The sequence below is a fragment of the Neltuma alba genome, unplaced genomic scaffold (genome assembly GCF_004799145.2).
Source record: "Neltuma alba isolate B1F8T4 unplaced genomic scaffold, ASM479914v2 tig00013175_pilon, whole genome shotgun sequence".
Lineage (NCBI taxonomy): Eukaryota > Viridiplantae > Streptophyta > Magnoliopsida > Fabales > Fabaceae > Neltuma > Neltuma alba.
The window spans coordinates 89,532-104,864 of NW_021637485.1; the positions used below are offsets into that span (position 1 = coordinate 89,532).

At 38.1% G+C, this 15,333-nt stretch overlaps 1 protein-coding gene and 3 pseudogenes across 1 annotated transcript; 1 reads left to right on the forward strand and 3 right to left on the reverse strand.

Annotated features, from left to right (window-relative positions):
- The first annotated feature begins 4,567 nt into the window (after positions 1 to 4,567).
- Positions 4,568 to 7,892, forward strand: LOC114735059 (ATP synthase mitochondrial F1 complex assembly factor 2-like; annotated as a pseudogene).
- Positions 7,893 to 9,270: 1,378 nt separating this feature from the next.
- LOC114735043 (succinate dehydrogenase [ubiquinone] iron-sulfur subunit 2, mitochondrial-like) lies at positions 9,271 to 11,021 on the reverse strand. The gene is made up of 2 exons (XM_028922691.1): positions 10,276 to 11,021; positions 9,271 to 9,795 (listed from the first exon to the last, which is right to left on the reverse strand). Exons 1-2 carry the CDS (start codon positions 10,938 to 10,940, stop codon positions 9,615 to 9,617), a joined length of 846 nt encoding a protein of 281 aa, XP_028778524.1. The 5' UTR covers positions 10,941 to 11,021; the 3' UTR covers positions 9,271 to 9,614.
- A 1,142-nt stretch (positions 11,022 to 12,163) lies between these two features.
- On the reverse strand, positions 12,164 to 12,840 carry LOC114735044 (early nodulin-like protein 1; annotated as a pseudogene).
- A 573-nt stretch (positions 12,841 to 13,413) lies between these two features.
- LOC114735058 (uncharacterized membrane protein At3g27390-like) lies at positions 13,414 to 15,325 on the reverse strand (annotated as a pseudogene).
- Between the last annotated feature and the right edge of the window lie 8 nt (positions 15,326 to 15,333).

The following is a 15,333-nucleotide window of genomic DNA, read 5'->3' on the forward strand; positions in this document are numbered from 1 at the left end:
TCTATTTTATAAGTTTTAATTTGAGATTTTTTTAACATTTAATGTATTTTTTTTATTTTTGTTTTTAATTATTTATTCTCTCTCATTTATTATACTTTCTCTTGTCACATTTCTTCACGAATTCTTTTTTGTCATTTCTTTCATTTATTGTAAGGACATATTTAGAAATAAAACTATATTTCTAACCTATTTATTACTTCTAATTAATTTTAACTAATAGTTTGTTATTTATAAATTAGTTATTTGAAGTTTATAATAAAGATAAGAGAGCATATATGCATAACTCTCTTGGGTAAATAACAAAAGCATCGTAACAAATGAAGAAGTAATAAAAAAAAAGAAGCAAGAATATTATTAAAAGACATTATTATATGATTCAGGTGTGAAGCTACCGTGTGATAGTGATATTAAAAAGAGAAAATAACAAATAAAAAAGCTAGAAAATCTGATATTTCAAATCACGTACCTAAAAATTAAAAAAGTAATGCATGATTTGGTATTTGATAAATATATATAGTTAAATAATCAAAATGTTCTTATATCAAAAATTTTATTAACAAGTTCTGTATTGGTAATAACAAGTGTTGAATGATAAGTGACCAAAAAAATGTATTGTTAATAACAAATTATTTATTAATAAGTTGTAAACTAGTAATAACAAGTATTAAACAGTTAATGACAAAAAATATATTGACAATGACAAATTTGTTAATTTTTTAAAAAAAATGATATAAAGACATTTTAGTTATTTTACATTTGCAAAATACAGAACAGACACCACCTTTTTTTTAAAAATCATTTTAGTTATTCTATATTTTGCAGGATTTTTTTTTTTTTCAAATGTGAGTGAGTCAGTGAACTATGGAAACAGGATCGCTAATGATGTCATGGGGAGGTGGGAGGCAACCCAGTGACGCTAGGGAGTGAACTGAGATAGGGCCACAGGATAAGCTGCCAGCTGATAAAAACAACGTGGACGTTCACGATTTGTTGGCTGCATACGGAACCACGGTTGGTGCTCCTCCCTTCATTGTCTTACTTTTTGGGGTCCCAACTCCCAAGCACTTGAATGGCCGTGCCTTCCTCATTTTTATTTATTTATAAAAAGTCAATTTCTTTACAATAATTAAAATGCGCACAGGAACATATGCCTGTCAAATGTCTGTCTTCTTCTTCTTCTTTTTTCCTTCACCAGCACGTCGATTTTCTATCTAGTTTCGTTACGTAGAATTTGTTTGCGTTATTAAGGGTCCATGCCAAGCAATATTAATGAACCGTCAGGGATGCTAAATACAGTTTTCTCCAAAGTGCCCGGCTTCGATTGCTTCGCTTCCTCCAAACAACGGTGCAACATTCAAGTTAATTATTTATAAAAAAAAAAAGGAGCTATTTTCATTTGAAAAAGATCACTTTTTTAAATTATTAAATTTATATTTTATTTAAAACATTATTTGCCTGGGAACCAGCAGACAATCGAAATATAATTGTTACGATGGGGTGATGGGCAAACGCAAGTGGAGGATATATGGCATAGAATTGTAAGTGTTTGTTTGAAATAATTTATAAATAATTTTTTCAATCATGAGCAAAGAAATACAATAAATATATAAAAAACATTTTATCCTAATTTAAGAGAAATGTACTCATATGATAACTTTAAACCTAAATTCAAATGAGACTTAAGGAGGTGTTTGAATGGAAATTAAATCATAGTTTTAAAAGTACTATTAGTGTATACAAAGTAAATATGTAAAGGAGTTTGTCTCGTTTTATAAAAAAATACTTTTATATGTTCTCAAACACCCCCTAATTAAATGCAATAGCAACCCAGTAAGAGTGTGTTTGCGATAGCGGTGACATAAGTAATTTTTTTTCAATCTGACTTTTACAGAAGTCAAATTGAATAAAAATCATATAGAATAATGTGATTTATGTTTAGATTGGATTTTGAAAAAAAAAGTCAGTTTGAGAAGTTAAAACTTGTTGGATGATAAATGTAAGTAAGTTTAGATGTAAAAGACTTAAAAGGACATTAATTTTATTAAATAGTACATATCTAATACTCCCTCCGTTCCTTATTATAAGAGACATTTGATGCTTATGGCATGTTCCCAAATATAAGAGACACTTAAAAGTTGTCTCTAGTTTTTTGTATTGATTTCCTATTTTACCCCTATTTACTTTGTCTTCTACCCATACTCTCTCTCCTCCCACTTCTTTTTCTTTTAATAATTTAATTGTTCTCTCTCATACTCTCTCTCCTTATTAATAGGGGTATTGTTGGAAAAAACATTATACTTTTTAATATTAATTGTCCTCAACTAATTTTAACTGTTTTTTGATCAACGTAATTTAGTTATTGTCTCTTATAATAAGGAACGGAGGGAGTATTAGATATATATAATGTGACTATTTTTAAAGAAGTAAGGAAAATAAAATTATTAAAAGTAAGGAAATTTAATTTATTGTTAAAAATAAATTATATATATAATGTGACCATTTCAAATGAGGAGTTTGTGTGTCTTTTTTTTTTTAGGTGAGGTGTGAGAAAATTCATGTAGGGTCAGGTAGGTAAAAATTTTTAACACCAAATAAATGTTCTAACAGTATTTTCCAATGTCCTCAGCACACAAAAAAAAAAAGTTTCAAAAAGCTTCTTCCAAAAATCCATTTCAGCATCAGAAGTCAAGATTGATCAAACGTGGACCCAAACACGTTTGAAATGCTCCTTCTTAGCTTATCAAGCGGGGATGCACGTTTGGGGGCCCCCAAACACGTGATCCTAAACACAGTCTAAGCGATTGGGGATGGCCTTGGTCGCACAAACAAAAAATGGGAAGATAAAGTTGGCCCGTGGCCATGGCTGTACTATAATTACTTTAACATTATATTAAATTTTACTTTCTTTCACGTCTATTAAACATAAACATATATACAGTACTTTTTAAGACCATGAAATATATTGTAAAAAGGAATAAAAACACCTTATAAAGAACACGTCGTATAGAAATGGGAGTAGTATGTATGACCAAACTACCGAAAAACTGATCCTTGTTTTCGTAACACAGAAGCCTGTGGCGTCTTTTTGTTTCCGACTCAGAGCTGCTCCGTGAAGTTTTCTCTTTCTTTGAGAGACAATACGTGGGGCCAAGATAGATGAGTGGATTGAAAAAAAATTTAAAAAAAAAGAGAGGCAAAAATTGCATGCTCCCTTTCTACTATGAGTCCACTGATTTTTTTTTGGGGAATAAAAATAAATAGATAAGACAGAGGAAGTGGCATAATTATAAATTATCAGAGCTATTCTCTCCATGGTACGCTACACAGGACAACAGAGGAGGGGTCATGAGGAGCGGGAAGACGATGAATGCACTGATTAATCAGCTGTTCTTTCGGTTTAGGGAAGGGACGGTGGGTCATCTTTTTCTGGTTTTTGTCGCCCCTTCTTCCTATGTCATCCCATGCGTCACGTTTCAGTGGTGGTCACTTGTCCCGTTCCATTCATCCTCATCCCCCCATTACTCAATCATCATCATCTCTCTGTTCTTCCTCGTGCTCCTTTCAGTTTTTGCTGCAACATTATTCATCTCTGTACTAATCAGTCAACCCCTCCGCTTACCTGTGGCCATGTGAATTTGTCCCTGAATTCTAAAGGTCCACATGTGAAGGAGCCATGTACAGTATTGAGCTTGATTGGGATAATGTTTAAAAATACTTATGAGCACGTTTTATGTAAGATAAGCTTTATCTATTTATGTTTATCAAGGAAGTAGTTAAAATTAGTTTAAAATATGTAAAGCATGTAATTTCCCCCCGAATATATCTTTATTAATGAAAATAATAAGTAAAAGATGTAATAAATGAATTAAAAAGAAGAAAATATATGTGGGTGAAATTGAAAAAAAAAAGTACTAAATATTTAGACAAAATAAATTTTGTCTTATAAAAAAAACTAAATCTCTTAACAAAGTTTAGTTTATATTTTGAATGAGAGGGAGTAACTAATTAAACAAACCGTACCCTTTTGACTTCTTTTTGGAAAGAACCGACCAATAAAAAAGTCCTGCATTACTTGCTTTTCCTTTACTCATAAGCACAATGTAAATATGGAGTCATTCGCAAGAATGTGCCTTTTCTTTATGCCGCACTAGTCTGATTAACAACAAAAGGTCCGTTCTTGAATTGTCTTTTTATAACTTTTTTATTTCCATTAACGTGGACGAGCCCCGAAAAAATAATTACTCAGAACAACAGCCCAGTGGGCTTCATTAGGGTTGATGATGGGCCTCAAAGGGCCCATCACAGTCATTTCTCCTCCCCTTCTTCATCCTCAAAATGGAAGAAACTTCTCTGGCATTTTTCCAGAGAAACCAGAGAGAAGATGGCCTATTCAGAGTGAGAATGATGGATCGACGAAAAGTAGCCCAGTGAGCTTAGCTATAGTTGATGATGGGCCTCGAATGGCCTATCACACTCGTTTCTCTTCTTGTTCTTCTTCCCTTGCCTAGGCTTCTTGACTTTACTATTCAGTGCGCACCTTCGAATCTCCAAAGCTCCAACCGAAGAATCTTTTCTGCAAATCTTAACAGAGAAACCAGAGAGATGGCCAATTCGCTCGTAGGAAAATCCATAAAAGCAATAAAAAATCCGAATCTTCTCACTGCGCTCTCAGCTTACCCCATTCGCAAATAAGTTCCGCTGCCACCGTTGAACAGCCTCAGTCGGAGGGTCCCTCATCGTCCTTCGCCTTTTCCTCTGACGGGAGCAATGAGAAGAACGAGGATAGCATATACGTCAAGGGACCAAATTGTAATCGCAGGCAAGATGCGTCGTCTTCTTCAGTGACCATGCCCATGTCGTTCATGACTGGGTCGATTGTGGGAAAGCGGTTCTACAAGCAGGTAACAACGAGGGAGGCAGATGATGGGAATGGTTGCACGGTGATGCTGGACTATAGAACTCAAGACGCCTTCCAAGAAGCCTCTGAAACTCCCTACTCTCGCTCTTGCTAAGGCCATAGCTGCTGAATGGGAATATCAGGTATGCTTGTTATGTCTTGGTCAATTCCTTTCTAGGTTCAGGTCTGTGCAACCTCCTTTCACTGTCTCTTCCTGGTGTAATTTTTCCTTTTTCAAAAGAAAGTGATCTCATATGAAACTTTGAAGCTATTGCAGGAAGTAATGCTGCATATTATACAGTAGCTACTGCCGATAACTAGTCCTAGGAACAGATTGTGAGCATGTTATACAGAGTCACAGTAATTGCCAAGCTGAAAGTGAGTCTAGGTTAGACACAATTCCAAATTGTTGCAGCACCCTGTAATTGATGCTTCAAAATTCGTCTTTACTGAATAGATCTCGAAGCTTTATGTTTCTTTGTTAGAAAACAAAATTGGATCCTGACAAGGGAGCCTGAAATTTGTACTAGTTGATTATTTCATGTTGGTGTCCAGTTCCAGTTGCCTAAGTTAATCATAAAAGTGAGCGCGCTTCCTCGTGTTATAACTATTTAGTAAATATTTGCAATATAATTTCTTATAGAAGCTACAATTACGCTAGGGTTTATCTCTAATTGTTGCAAATTATCGGCATTAGAGGATCTTGTTGTTTGAGATAGGAGAATTATTTATTCAGGAGTTCAGCCCTTTCAGCTAGATCAGTCTCTAGACCTAGCGATTTTGGTTTCATAGTACATCCCTCACCCCGTCCATATGAATGTTTCCCCTTAAAACTTTATTCAAGTTTTTTATATTTGATATTTTGTTTGACTCGTTATGGCTGGTGAGGAGTATTATTTAATTTGCACTCAGATTAATTTTGATTAATCGCAGGAAAAAGATGGCATAAGGCCTTTCACAATGCCTCTTATGAAGCTTGCTTGTACGGCCCTGGAAAGAGTTCCTGTCACTCGGACCAAAATCATTGAGAATTTGATGAAGAAATTCAACCAAGATCTAGTCTTTTGTCGTGCTCCTGGTGATAACGATCTTACAAGCAATGTCCGTGGTATGCTATTAGTTGATATTTCTCTTCTTTCAGACCTCAAATAGCAAAGTATTACACGATTGGTTGCCAAAAAAAAAGAAAAAAAAAGAGCAAAGTGTACGATTGCCTGATGTGAGTTTATGCTCTGAATGAATAAAGAGAATCATCATCGCAAAACGGAAAATTATAAGATTAGAACAAAAGAAGAATAATGTTATGTTTGATTGCTTGGCTGTTTAGCATATAAGTTTAGGTTGGAGAATTAATTTTTCAACATAAAATTTAAATTTTATTGCAAGTTTTTTCACTATTTGCAAACTGCTGTAGAGGTGTAATAGATTTGTTATATTAGTTAGTCTAATGAACTCTTGGTTAGACGGTTGAATGATGCCCTATGTACAAATACGCTTGAGTCTAATCCAGTAAAGATATGACGTGGTTGATTTGATTCATGCACATGCTCCAGCCTACATGTACAAACACCTGAATAGTGTAGCTCATTGACCAAACTCTTTCCCATGGATGAGGAGCTTACCCAGTTTACATTATAGGCATGGGAGGGGGACTCGATTCCCACATTGGAATTATGGATTATAGTGTGGGGTTTATAGGGACCTTAGGCTCTCTAACTTGGCAGCAAGTGTTGGATGTGGTTTTCTCGTAGGTTCCTATAAATTGGCATCAAAGCCTTGCACTTTGCCCTAGTTGCAATATTGCAGCTCAGGTAGTGACTCTAGTGTTGGCCCGGGTAGAAAGCTAATGCAAAGCCAGCCTACTTGGGCACTGAGGTTATGCAGTGTGGTGGAATGTTGGGAATCAATGATAAAATATGGGACTTGCGTTCAGCAATTATGAGATTCTAATGTAGTATTCATAGGGACCTTGGTCTCTCTAACTTCGCGAGGTAACTTTTGGGTTTCCTATCAAGATCCTTGCTGCATTTGAAGCGATTATTAAACACTATTTCTTTTAATTTTCTCATAGATCAAAGGCTTTTGGTTTAAGAAGCATTACAGTTATAATTAGCATGGAACTGAACACTTACACGCTCCCACCAATTCTGACTTAAATCTTTGAAATTTGTAGATCGCCAAGTGGAGAAAATTGATCCCCTGCTCCATTGGTGGAGTTGGAATTTGGCTTCAAACCTACTGTCTACTCCAGCTTTTTTGGTGGAAAGCAGGATGATGGTCTCTGCAAGGCCGTAGAGAACCTCTAAAGGGAACGGATGATTGTGAATTGGCTTCAATTGATGCCATCGCCGCAGCAGCTCACTCTTTAATTATTGCTATTGCTTTAATTCGTGGTAGACTGCAGATTGAGGAAGCAATCGAGCTTATTAGACTAGAAGAAGATTTGCAGGTTCCTACTTGATTAACCTTCCCCCTCTTTACATAATCACCTGTTTGGTTTTTCTCCCTGAAACTTGTGCTTGAAAATCGAAGCGCCGAGCTTTGTGCGCATTCTTGATCTTTTGAGAAATCAAGTAACAGTCTTTATTGTTCCCCCCTCCCCTTCCAGATAGACAAGTGGGGCCTGGTTGAAGGTGGGCACGATGTGGATATTGCTGATCTCAAGGTGCAGATTTCTTCAGCCGCTGTTTTCTTGGTTTGTCGAGGAGAATATAATTTCTGCACATCGTCTCTCAATCCAAGTTATCATACGAAGAACTAGCTATCAGGCTAGTTCATGGAACAGGTTGTCGATGTGATATCCAGAGCCTACTCAAGGTCGCGAGCAATTTTGTATTGTTGATGAGTTAATACCTGATAATTAGGAATTTTCTGGGTGATAGAATAAGACGTCAACTTCATTGCGTGAGATGTTGCCTAGACTTCATGGCAGTCAATGTTTGGTTTGTGGGTTGGAAGAAGGTGATGAAATACGCCATTGACACGTTTCAATACAGATGTCAATGTTAGTGAGTGAGTAGACAAACAATCACGATGTTCACAGAAATAAAAGAAACAAAAAAGGAATCACAAACACGAATTTAGGTACGTAGTGCATGATAGAGCGTTATATTTTTGCCAATGACATAGCTTTGAGCAGATGAATAATTGAAAAACTCGTATGCAAGAAATACATTTACTCACATTTTTGTTGCGAGTGGTGTTTCTATAACATCGGTACAGCATTATTTAGTAATGGAATTTTTTCACTACAAAAAATGACTTTAATTATCCACGACTATGATTTGTAATAGTTCATGAAAATGAACCAGCAGAGTTTCATGTAAACGAAAATTGTGGGGGACGATGAGACTCAGAATCATGAGGGGTGTGTTTCAAGGATCATCTCGACAGCATTGGACGCAAAGGGGCGGATGGTATGTGATGTCGCAGTTGCAACAAGCCATGTCGCAGTCATTGTTACATCCTGCACAAACATTATTAGTCAGCGCTGAAGGACGTGATCTAAAAGCCTTGCTTTTCCCCTCCCCCCACTTCGTTACCTGTTATGGTCACAAATTGGGGTGGTTCCATGTCCAGAGGAATCCTGACATTTGGAAATCGAGAGTTCTTCCTACAACACTGGTCCCTTGTTCACATAGGATCACGAAAGCCAGGAGCAATGCTATTTCCAACATCTTCATTGGCCTCATCGTTGATTACCTGGTGATTGGAATTAGAATAGCTCAAGGTTATGTCGGCTTTTCCCGGTTGTGGCTTGCAAGATTGTGGACAAGTATCATCGTGACAGCCTTACCCCTCACGGCTTCCGTTATGTATTGAAGCATCTCCTCTTTGTAAATCATTACATCGATTTCACATTCCGATAATTTTACGCAAGCCGTGAATAGATGTAATGATCATTTCATAACTGTGTCCATACACACTTTCTGATTTTAGTTACTTTATTGCTTAATTACGTTGAAGGTCCCTCATGAAAATTCTATGAAGTGATTCCCCATAGTCCATACCCACCGAGGCTTCTCTAATGAAGACACAAAATAGCTCTTCTAGCTCGGCCGAGATTCCACAAAAGTTCTACTAGGGGGGGAAAACACAATAATTGAAAGACAACTATAAAATGGTAACAACTCACGTATGAGTCTTCCCCCACTTGGTACTAAGCTTGCCGCAGCACGATCTTGATTGCGCTTCTTCTGTCATCAAAACATCACGAGATTGGGAACAGAACAAGAAGATGCGTAAGTTTTATATCCATGTGTCAGTTTCAAGCAATAAAAAGGTCAATCCTCTACCCTTAGAACAAAGATATGATCGCTCCATGTAATGCGTTGGCTGCAAAATCAGCACTCTTGAATTGTTTTACATCCAGGTGCTCCAATACTGACACCCGTACCTTTATAAACAGTCGGTCAAATAAATTTAACCGTCACGAGACAAAGACAATTTGAGATACAAGCACAGCTTTATAACCTCACGGGCGGAATATTAAGCTTCTAAGCAGAACGACTGCTGCCAGTTCATGAGATAGGATTCTCTATCAGCACTTAGTTTCGAAGACAAGGGTAACATGCTCAAAACTCCAAATTCACAGAAAACAGACTCGTAAATACTTGAGCAGGCTTTATTAACAATCTAAATTATCATCCCCCACGTTGAATGGAAATCAATTATCAATTGCACACATCATCACGCTTCTAACATTAGAAATAGAATCTCAAGTCCTGGCCAATCCCATCTCAAGGTTTTTGATATGTTGGATTTGCTTTCCAGGGCTCAAGCCCTTTGGACAGGCACGAGTGCAGTTCATTATGGTGTGGCAGCGATAGAGCTTGAATTCATCGTTAATGGCCTCTAATCGCTCTTTAGTGTACTCATCACGACTGTCGCTGATCCACCTGCAATAAATTCGACAAGAAGAATTAAAAATACCATTTTTACCGGGAAGAAAACAGAAATGTCGCTGGATATAAAAAAATGTACAAGACCAAGGTCCAAAAAAATTCACATAGCTTTTATCCCAAATGTGCAGGGAATCAATTAGAAGGGGCGTAGGAACAAGAACAGAAATTGTACTCTATCTGAAGTCCAGACGAACAGAAATTTAAAGAGTTTGCCAAAAAAAAGAACATGCATCACAATTGACAGCTTAGAAAGCTTATTTGCGAAACCACAAGCAATTCACATAATTCCCATATGACATAAGTAAAATTAATAAATTCCCGAGCCAGTTTATATACATAATTTACACACGAGTTAAAGAATCACAGGTCAAACTAAATTTCATATTGAACAAATCAAATACAAAAAAGCAGTTACTGAAACAGTCAATTGCACAGAGCGTTGATAAAGGATGAAGATACTTAAACAGGCATTACCTGTTAGCGTGGAGCAGAGCTGCGGGGCCCAGATACGACTCGGGATTCCACCAGTAGCTAGGGCAGGATGTGCTACAGCACGCACACAATATGCACTCGTACATCCCGTCAAGCTTAGCCCTATCCTTCTTGCTCTGAGGTACCTCCTTACCAGGAACGGGGGGTGGGTTCTTCCTCTTCAACCAGGGTTCAATACTCTTGTACTGATTGTAGAAATTGGTCATATCCACGACGAGATCCTTGATGACGAACATATGAGGCAAAGGAGTGATCGTGGTTGCAGAGCTCGTAGGGATCTTGGTCAAGCAAGCTAAGCCATTGCAGCCATCAATGTTCATGGCGCAGGAGCCGCAGATTCCCTCCCGGCATGACCTGCGGAAAGTGACGGTGGGATCGATCTCGTTCTTGATTTTGATCAAAGCGTCAAGGACCATGGGCCCACACTCGCGGAGATTGATCTGGTACTCCTGAAGCTGAGGCTTGGAAGGATTGTCGGGGTTCCATCGGTAGATTTGGAAGGTCTTGAAGGAGGCGGAGTCGCGAGCGGTGGGCTCCACCTGCTGGGCTTGAGCCTCGGAGGCGTGCGCTCGAGCGCTCAGCAACTTGGACGCCGGCGACGATGAAACCCTAGACAGTACTGACCTTCTGAACAAACTCGTCGCCATTGTTGTCTGCAAGAGAGAATACGAAGAGAAGAGACGCTGCTAGTGGGGGGCACGGAAGGCGATCAAAATCAAAATGGTTAAGGTCTTAAGGATGAAGAGGAACGAACTACGATAAGAATTAAGGAAATAAATAGGGGTATTTTGGGCAATGAGAGAACAAATTAAAGGCTATTTGTTACTTTACGTGGGAAAATGCTTGAACGCCCGGTGGTCGACGTGCCCCCATACTGCCCGCTGCATTCGTCAGTTCGTTTAATTTAAGTGGTTAGCGCCATAGCCGTATGAAACTGTGAGTAAGACGGTGTTAAATGGAAATCAAACTATAATTTTAAAAGTATTTTTACGGTTATGAAGTAAATATATAGAGTTTTATCTCATTTTACAGAAAAGTGCTTTTGAGAAGTACTTCTGAAGATTACCAAACACCCTCTAAATTATTCCAATTTTTTCAAATCAAAATACGTTAGTTCAATATTTTTACAAGGAGTTTTTCTAAAAATGATTAAAAATGCATAATAGCTAAAGAATTAATTTTCTTCAATATAAGTAAATTATAGAGAAATTAGATATTAATAATATAAACATCATAAAAAAAATATCATGAAAAGTCATCCCCCAACCCTCACCGAACGTATTGTCGTAACTCGTAATGACTCTCGATGTATGGGCAGCAAATGGCTTTCGGTTTTGGATGACATACTTATTTGGGCTGCTGGATGAGACAACTTTTATTGGGCCGAAATTATTTTGAGTTCAGATTTGGGCCATTCGGGTCATGTAAGTGCTGGGGCGGAAAAAGCCTTTTTAAAATTTTCCTGCATCTGTGGATTGTCAATACCACAGAACTTCGGATCCATCCCGCCAGTTCCGTCGTCCGCTAGAGAAAATATTCGGAATAATTAATTAGTAAAATCAATAAATCTCGTCAATTTTCTTGGCCAATCCCGGAACACGTCACCAGTCCTCTCCAAAACCTTTCGTAAAACTCCTTTAGCTAAGTCATCTAGTTCATGAGTAATTATGAAACCGCGATGCTTCTTTACCAAAGATAAAATTTCATAAAAGAAGCAAAGGCCAACAAAGGTGTGGCGGTACTAGTACCATAATAAAATGCATAAATAGAATCCAATACCAATTACCAAGTCTTACTCTTCTAAGACCTATAAAACCAACGAAAATAACAAAACTCAAGCACTCTAGCCTAAGACACGACCTGAGAGAATTCAAATAACGTAAGAAGCCACAAAGGCGGAAACAAAGAAGACGATCTTGGGGACGAGCGGCGAAGCTGGATGACGAAAAGCAGAAGAAGAGTTATGATGGTGATGATCAGGAAGTGAGTCCTCCTGGGTGAGCACCCTCACGATCATCTTCTGTCCTTTCTGGCAATGCCCAGCCGCGCCACTGATGAAGTAGAAAGCCCGCATGGTCGAACCTGAACATTGTGTTTCCGTTGTTGGAGAACATGTTTGGGTGACTGGAATTGCAGTTCTTGTAGCCTTCTTCCTCCACCTCCATCACCGAGTCTTTCTTGTACTTAAACCCTACACCACACCAATGACACAAACTAAACACCATTAATCTATGTTCAATAATGATGAGAAGAAGATGAGCATGAACACTTACGTATGGAATCACCAACTTGGAACCTATTGTGTGAAGCCCATTCATGGTACATGTTGGTCTGATTGGCAGGTGGGACTACCCATCCTGCTGATCCTCCTACCTGGAACTCAAAACCAGACGCACAGCACAGCACATGTGGTGAAGAGGAGCACAAAAAGGAAGGTGGAAGAGGCCATTGCAAGGAGGAATGAACAAGATTGAGAATAAGGCCACGGAGATGTGAATTCGAGAGGGATATGCTGATAAACGCAAGTTTTGATTCGATTCGATTCATGTATATATAGAGATGGAGGGTGGTGAAGTAGGCTTAGAAATAGGAAGTTGGGAAGAGAAATGGAGTAGTGGGCGGTTACAGACTGACGGTGAAGCTGGGAAGTGCTAGGTAGTTATTTTTGACTGGGTCTGATTAATTAATGAACTTGGAAAGAATTACAGATTTAATCAAGCCAAACACAACAGAGGTGTGCCCTGTAATTCCGGGTTATGGGCTTACGATGGCTTACTCTTGTTCTCATTCATTCAGAAAAGTACCTGGACAAATATTACCCTAGTAATTACATTGTCAAGCCCTTAATCATTATCTTTAATAATAAGGATATGTGTTTTCTCCACTAAACAATGCTAGAAGGTGGCAAAAGGGGGGGGGGGAAAGACTAATCAATTCTAAAAATCTGCTACTTTAGAGGCGTTACTTGTTTGGTTGCTCTCTGGATGGAATGAAATGTGATTGCATTTTTTCTTCAATGTAAGCATTCATTCATATTGATATTGAGTTTAAACTGCCAAAGCCATGTTTCTGGAAAAGTTTGGGCGTATATCGAACAGTGTCAGTGATTAGAGATGGTAATAGTGATGACGCTTGGAAGGCAAAAATAGATTAAGAATAAAGACTATTACACTACATGTATAACACCGTATTTGATGCTTTTAAGGTTAAGATGAAATTGTCAAGCAAGAAATTGTCGTCAAGAAATTTCCACGTCTCTTTCAACACGTACTGACTCTTGATCAGACCCGTTAGTTTTTCTGCCCTTAAAAGAATTGAGACTAATCATCCGACCAAATGCACTCTTTGATCTGGCCATTGGATGAGCTCCATGCTTCTCTGCAAGATCATCGGACAATTTGTTCACAAGATAATCAAACCGCCGCCGGAATGTTGGGAACCTCGACATCGATTTCATGATCCCTTGCAGCCTGACATATAATTCAACAGAAATATCAGACCAGAAAGCCCCAAAGAAGTGTTCGAAAGCTAAGCCTTTTTCATTTGTTTTGGTCTTTTTATCTTTTTATCACCTCTAGCCAATCCATCGAGCTCAGCACGCTTGCGCTCCGGTTCAGGAGCTGGGCCGACGCTAGAACTTTTTATTCTCTCAAGATCACCACTCCAAAGAACTAATTTGCTGAGGTAATCCTCTTCCGAGGGAGAGAGATTCTCTGCTTTGATTTGGTCTTTAATGATCAAAAGAGGATTAAGGAACCAATCAAAGAAAGTCTCAGATGGTCTGTTTGTGGAGTCAGCTCTATATCATCAGCTGCATCAACAGAAGAAAGATGGACATGGGAAAAGAGAGAAATCAGATAACCAGAGAAGGAAAACAGAAAAGAGAGAGAGAAAAAAAAAAAAGAGAATTACCACCGCTCCAAGTCTTTCACTTGTCACTTACTTAATAAAATACCAGTGGAATTTGCTTTTGCAGAGCGTATTAGTGCCTGAAGAAGGCAATATGCTGGAAAACCAACACTGATAATTTTACTTCCTTTACCAGACTTGGCTTCTTCAATGTCCTGACGCGTGATTAATCCTTCTGAAACCATTCTTTCTCCAGCATTATGACATTCTCTAAATAACCCGTCTAATAGCTACACAAGTCATGAACAATCTCCATTTAGTACAGATCTGAGTTTGCAATAACATAGGAAATGAATTATCTGTCAAGAATCCCTGGACACATTATGCTACAAAGAATACCTCAAGTGGTTTTAGTTCCCCAATAGTATTTTTCAGTGAAGATGAGCGAGAATATGTCTTTTTGAAGGAGCCGGGTTTCGAGAAGGAAGATGCACGAGAAGTTGATTTTGTTGACTCACTCTTTCTCCGATACTGAGGCCTATTAAATATCAAGCTCGTAAAATACACATAAAGAATTAACAACATATCACAATAGTAAATTTTAGGGAGCAGAAGGAAACCTGGGGAAGCAGGATCCTTCTGGCATGTCAAGATATCATTGCTGTATTCATCATAAATTGACATAGCCGCAATAATGTAGCGGAGCCCAAATAAGATAGAAGACTCCTGTACTTCAAGGAACAAATAAACGTTTTAAAAGTGCTCCTGAAGTAACTTTAGCATCTACATAAGGTGTAGGCTTCATGGTTGAGGTGCTCAGCAGTAACACACATATCATATGTTCAAGCATTTTGGCTTAGCAAACATTACAGGAGAAATAGTCTGTAATTTATATTTACACTAACAATAGCAACAGAAACAGTGGGAGACTGAGAAGCCTATTAAAAAGGCCTCTTCAATCATATAGAGAAGACACAGCTATCATATAGATAAGGATTTACCTGATAAGCAACTATCCCTGCATAAGCACCGAGGAAGACGCTCGCTAACATGGACGCCAGAACTGACCCAATAACAGCCAAAGGCCACAGAAGAATAGCAAGACCGGCAAAGGTACACATATTGTCTCCAAGAAAGGTCCTTCACGACCTATGAGGTCATGAAACAAACGTTTCCATCCTTTAAAAAGCA

Excerpts from the sequence above, each read along its gene's own strand:
- LOC114735043 (XM_028922691.1), bottom strand. The coding sequence starts at position 10,940 with ATGGCGACGAGTTTGTTCAGAAGGTCAGTACTGTCTAGGGTTTCATCG. Across the intron at positions 9,796-10,275 it reads GCTCTGCTCCACGCTAACAG|GTGGATCAGCGACAGTCGTG; the intron begins GTAATGCCTGTT and ends AATTTATTGCAG.